Source organism: Festucalex cinctus, chromosome 1, assembly GCF_051991245.1.
Source record: "Festucalex cinctus isolate MCC-2025b chromosome 1, RoL_Fcin_1.0, whole genome shotgun sequence".
In the NCBI taxonomy this organism is placed as follows: Eukaryota; Metazoa; Chordata; class Actinopteri; order Syngnathiformes; family Syngnathidae; genus Festucalex; species Festucalex cinctus.
The window spans coordinates 10833413-10839683 of NC_135411.1; the positions used below are offsets into that span (position 1 = coordinate 10833413).

The following is a 6271-nucleotide window of genomic DNA, read 5'->3' on the forward strand; positions in this document are numbered from 1 at the left end:
CAAGAGAAAAATTATTTTGAATAAAGTCTCAATATTTCAAAAGTCGAATTTCAAAATCTCAAATATTTATTCTTTCAATTGACACTTTTTGAACAGCTATATTATTTTTAAACTTTATGACAAAAATATATTTTTCGAATATATTTGTGTAATATCAGGCTTTATTCATGTGCCTTTAATGACATTTTGTGAAAAAAACTTTGCAATTTTTTTCTTACTGTTTAAAATGTTTCATTTCCAAGAAACTCGAATGACAAAAATTGCAATATTAAAAATAGATTTAATGGCAGAAATGGCACGCATATCTGAGCAATGCTGCAGATTGTCTGTAAGGATGTCTTTCAAGGTATATTTTTGATTAGGCAATTTTTTTATTATTTCTCGATAACACCCCCCCCCCTTTTTTTTTTTTTCCTTTCGTATTTTATTATTTTTTTGTATTTAGAAATTTCTCGTAATGTTGAGTGCTTCTTTGCTTGAAAGTCTTCTTGTTTATTTGTATGACTTTCATTTTGTATGTTGAATAATAGTAAAAGAAAAAGTTACAAAAAAATAGATTTAACGAATATTTGCACTATATAACTTTATTCTTGTAGCTATGTTTTTTTTTTAACAAACACCATTTTTGTATGTAATAATATATCCAAAATTTTTTCAATGTGTTTGAAGTCTTTTTAGAGAAAATGCATAATATCAAAGCGTTATTCTTCTAAGTACGTTCGTTTAGAAAGAAAATGTTTTATTACTATCTAATGTTTTTATAATTTTATTAATTTTTTTAAAATGTTTTTTAAAAAAATTTTCTGAGAAAAACTTAGTTGAATAAAGTTGCAATTTAAAAAAATGGTGACTAAAATGTTTTTAATGTAACTTTGACTTAATTGCATTTTCATCTTTAATAATTTACATTGTTATATGTAATTTCACCTTCTGAACCAAAACATTTCAAGAAAACAAATCAAGTGAATAAAGTTGGGGTATTAAAAAAAAAATCCTAACAAATATATGACTGTTTTCAAAGTGTTAATTCATTGTGACATTGATGACTCTTCTAGTAGTATGAGATATAAAGCATCTTTATGTGTAAAATTGAATATTACGAAATGTTTTGATGTTGTAAAGTCGTGTTTTTCTGAAGAAAACTCAACATTTCACCATAATCAAATCGTACTGTGAGTGACATTTTATAGAACAATTGTCAGTTCATGCAAATAGTGGCACTAATGCAAAAAAGTCCTTCTAAATTATTCTTATGAAAAAATTTGTAATGAAAGACAATATTTGAAGAAAATTAATTTGTTGCATATGTAGTCATAAAATTATGAGAAAAAACTTGCAATGTCATGAAAAAATAACCATTTCATACAAATAAGCGGCAATATTATGAAAACATTTGTAGATTCTTATAATTTGAGATTTTATTTGTAGTCCAACTTTATTCCTAATAATGTAGGAAATTGTGGAAAAAAATAAGGAATACTCGTTTAAAGTTCTGATTTTCTTCTCGCACCTGTTTTCGCAGAAAGTTTATTCTCACGTATGTTTTCTTCTTTCTCCAGAGGTCATGTGACGTCACTGTCTGTACACCCGTCTGGTAAACTCGCACTGACGGTGGGCACCGATAAAACTCTGCGGTGAGACACACATACATAATTACATCCATGCAATCGATGTCAAAACCGCTGATGTAATGTTTGATTTTTATCTTTAATAGTACATGGAATCTCATTACTGGACGATCAGCCTTCATCAAAAACATCAAACAAAGTCAGTTTTCCCCCCCATAAAATGTAACATTTTATTCCTGCCACACATTTGAGGTGAAAATGTTTGTGTTTAGATGCACACATTGTACGGTGGTCTCCGGACGGCAATAAATACGTGGTGGTCAGTCACGACAAACTTGACCTGTATGACCTACAAACGGCTTCGCTGACCAGCACGCTCAAGAACCCCAAGAGGATCTCGGCCATCAACTTCTTAAACGTCTGTTTTTTTTCTTCTCCCAATTGCACTTTTTGTTTTCTATAAATTTTTATTCTTTTGGGTGTTTATTTTCTTCCAGAACTCCATCCTGGCTGTTGCCGGTGATGACGAAATAGTGCGACTGTGTGATGTCGCCAAGGAGAAATGGGTGTGCGAGTTCAAGGCTCATGAAACCAGGTACAAAATGAAAACAAGTGAATTGCAATTTGCACTCTTAAAAACATCTATGTGACATGCTTTTGTCAAAATAGCCCAAGGACAAAAAAAATTCCAGCCAAGAAGGAGTCTGGCTTTTGATAAAGTAATGACCATGGGAACTTGCGGAAGTAGAGCCTAAAGCAGAGATGGGCATCTTAAATAATTGAGGAGGCCACAATTTTTCATTTGCACTATTACCAAATATATAACAATAATATAGATATGGGCAAGATATGTGGAAACCTCTGGATAGCGAAAAATTTGTGTACAATTGACGGCAATTGAAATGCATTGCGAAAGTTGGGCAATAAAAATATTTTTTTTTTTTTTTTTTTGGTAAATTTTTTGGGAAATCAAAAAAACAACCACACACCCAAAGGAAAAAAAAGTTTTTTTTTTTTTTTTTAACTATTGACAAAATATGTGAAGGATAAAATGGATGGATTATTTATTTATTTATTTAATTTTCAAACAGTTTTAAGTCATCAAATAAGTAGGGATGCAACGATAACGGCAATATCATGATATTAAAACTACCACAATATCGCCGTTGTCATGTTCACGATATTTAAAAGCAACATCTGTTAAAGAGAAACTTTACTTATTTAGCCATTTTTGTCAGTCAAACATGAATATTTTGCCTATAATAAATTTGATATTTTCATTATTTTTCCATGTACAATTAGTACCAACTCATTCACTGCCAGTCATTATAGAAAATTTTTACATTTCCAATACTCACGTGATATTCCATTCAATAATTATATATAAACCGAATCTACCAAATAACAGAATAGACTCCCTACTTTTTGTCCCGTCCCGTTCTTTTATAATTGACAGCAGAAAAATGTAGGTTTGCCAAAATACAGCCATTTCTCCCATGGACTCTGAAACTGTGTTTATTTCCTATAAAATGGGGCAATGATGTCATCTACCGGTGGTTGGGCATCAGTAAAGTTGTTTCCAAGTTTGATATTTACAGTGGAGCATGCGCAGATTCGCCCCCATTTAGCACCGCTCTAAAAAATACAATTGACAAGTATACTTGTCAAAGGCAGTGAATGAGTTAAAAACGCATTTTGCAACTTGCTGTTGACTGAAAATGACATCACAGGGGCTCCGGTAACCAATCACAGCTCAACTGTTTTCTAGGTTTAGTCATGTGACATTCACAAGCTGAGCTGTGATTGGTTACCTGAGCCCTAGTGATGTCATTTTCAGTCGACAGCAAGTTGTAAAATGTGTTTTTGAAGGTACTAATTGTACATGAAAAATAATGGAAAATATCAAATATATTATAGGCAAAATATTAATGTTTGACTGCCAAAAAGGACTAAATAAGTCCCCTTTAACAAAAGTCAGGTTGATTTCCATTTGTGCAGTTCTAGCACCCTCTGGTGGCTAGTTTTCTAGTGCAGTTTAATTTTCATTAGGGATGTTTTGGCACTTCTATGTTTAAAATCTACGCTAATTGAAATATGCTTGTGAAGCGAGTCGATAATCCACGGCGGCCGAACCACGAGCGTGCGGGGGTCCGTTGGAGTAGAGAAACATATTTAACAATGGCGTAAATGCAAAGGCGCGTTGCTTTCCTTTTGCAGGGTGAAAGCGGTGGAGAGTTTCGAGATGGACGACGACCGCGTGTTGGTCACGGCCTCCAACGACGGCTTCATCAAAATGTGGAAGCTCCGTCTGAATGACGTCAGTCAGCCTCCAAAGTGCACCGTCACTGAGCGCTCGTGCCTGTTAAGCAAACATGTCACCTTGACAGGAGCTGGAGTGTCCCACCCTCCTGGGGGAAGTCAACACCACGGCCAGGCTGACGTGTCTGGCCGTGTGGAAACCTTCCACGCCACAGCAAACCACAGAAGATGATGAAAAAGGAGACAAGGCCTCGACGACGTCACGAGGTGGAGCCAGCAAAGTGCATTCTTGATTCGCACGGGACTAGTTTGTTTGGATTTTTTTTTTTTTCCCAAAGTAGTATAAGAGCTACACTTGAAAAGAGGAAAAATCATTTTGCTATGGGAGTGATGTGGCAATCTTATTCACATCATATGACATATTTTTTAAAATGCAATCTTATGAAATGAGAATTGTGTGTATATTTAGAAAAGGTAAACCAAATGCGTTATGATTCCTTCTCTTAATGATTAGAATTTTATTTTTCAAATCATGCCTGTGCACCTTTAACTAAAAATGTAACTTTATCTAGTCTTAAAAATTCTTAAAACATTCATTCTCATGAAGACGTTGTTGTAAAATGACAATTTTCTGAAAACGTCTGTTCTCTTCATAATCTTGCCAAATTTTGTTCCATTAATCTATTTTTTTTTTCCATTTCTTTCCTGCAGAGGTGGCTGAGGCACTTTTGAAGACGAAGCGAGTGCGCATTCTCGCACATGAAGAAGTCATTCTGGAAGATGAAAGCAAACCAAAGAAGAGGAGGAAGAAGGGAAAGGTCGGTGGCCGACAGGAAGAAACAAAATAAAACATTTAAAAAAGAAAAAAAAAAAAAAAAATTCTTTGATTTGTGGCTCCTTTGGCTGGACACTTCACAAATGGTTATTTAAAAATTAGACAAACAATAACTATTTTAGCAATACTTATTTTATTTTTGTAGACTACATATAAAGGTGGTCAAGCTAAAAATGTTCAATGTGTTTTAAAATATTGTCTTATTGAGTTACTTAATGTTTTACGACTGACTCACCATTTGACCACTATTGATGCAATAATTCAACTATCTTTGGAAAATTTAATCTCTCTGCTAAACAGCTTTCTCAAAATTGTTCAACATTGTGATATTTTCGCTTTCCTTAAAATGATATTCTTGTTAAATAAGGAACTTTTCTTGACATTTTACCAATATTGCTGTAAAGAGGGAAATAGAAGTAAGAATTGTGAGAGAAGTAATTATCAGAATCAAGTGAAACTTTAGAGAAGATGTGATATGATAAAGTTGGACTCATCAATTTGACAAGAATATAGTAATATTGCAATTAAAATGTGTTAAAATTTAAAGAAAATTTCTCAATTTTATGAGGTGATTTTTTTTTTCTTTTTCTTTTCTTTTTTATTTATTTAACCCTAAGCCTGCCTGTGCCTGTGTGGGTCTTCTCCGGGTACTCCGGTCTCCTCCCACATTACAAAGACATGCATGGCAAACCTGGTTAATTGGGCACTCCGAATTGTCCCGAGGCGTGCTTGTGAGTGTGGATGGTTGTCCGTCTCTGTGTGCCCTGCGATTGGCTGGCAACCAGTTCAGGGTATACCCCGCCTACTACCCATAGTCTGCTGGGATAGGCTCCAGCACCCCCACGACCCTTGTGAGGAGCAAGCTGTTCAGAAAATGGATGGATTGTTTATTTGTCATTTTCTTTAAACAATTTTAAGTCATCGAATAAGTAGGGATACAACGATAACGGAAATATCGTGACATTTAAACTGCCACAATCTCGCCGTCGTCATGTTCATGATATTTAAAAGCGACATCTGTTAACAAAAGTCAGGTTGATTTCCATTTGTGCAGTTCTAGCACCCTCTGATGGCTAGTTTTATAGTGCAGTTTAATTTTCATTAGGGATGTTTTGGCACTTCTATGTTTAAAATCTACGCTAATTGAAATATGATTGTGAAGCGAGTCAATATGTGGAGGAACTCAATATGTGCATTAGCAAGCAAGTGCCTCAATATTAAGTGTTGTTAAAGAGTTTAGGTTGTTTATATGCGTTGCTGTTATGTACAAAAGCCCAATATTGTGTGTGTGTTTTATATATATATATATATATATATATATATATATTTATATATATATATTAGGGGTGTGAATTGCCTAGTACCTGACGATTCGATTCGTATCACGATTCACAGGTCACGATTCGATTCGACACCGATTAATCCCGATACGAATTTATAAGTCGATTGTTGCGATTTTTTTTCATTCAAATTTAGAAAATACTAATCAGTACGCTTGTAGAGTGTAAGATTTATATGAAAATGTATTATTTATTTATCTGAAATTTCAGTCTTATAGAGGTTGTAATCTGTTTCATGTTTAAACAGCATTAAAATAAAATATTAAGGC

The 6271-nt window shown here is 33.9% G+C and overlaps 1 protein-coding gene across 3 annotated transcripts in view; it reads left to right on the forward strand.

The window, feature by feature from the left end:
• Positions 1-5188, forward strand: part of pak1ip1 (PAK1 interacting protein 1) — a 10678-nt gene extending 5490 nt beyond the window's left edge. Inside the window, exons 4-10 of one of the 3 annotated variants that reach the window (XM_077515637.1) lie at positions 1560-1634; positions 1715-1767; positions 1841-1986; positions 2066-2163; positions 3786-3885; positions 3956-4094; positions 4539-5188. In XM_077515637.1, coding sequence (XP_077371763.1) covers positions 1560-1634; positions 1715-1767; positions 1841-1986; positions 2066-2163; positions 3786-3885; positions 3956-4094; positions 4539-4675 — 748 coding nt within the window. In that variant the 3' untranslated portion in view covers positions 4676-5188. The remainder of the gene's footprint in view (positions 1-1559; positions 1635-1714; positions 1768-1840; positions 1987-2065; positions 2164-3785; positions 3886-3955; positions 4095-4538) is intronic. The other 2 variants (XM_077515629.1, XM_077515646.1) reach the window with 2 other exon arrangements.
• The last annotated feature ends 1083 nt before the right edge of the window (positions 5189-6271 follow it).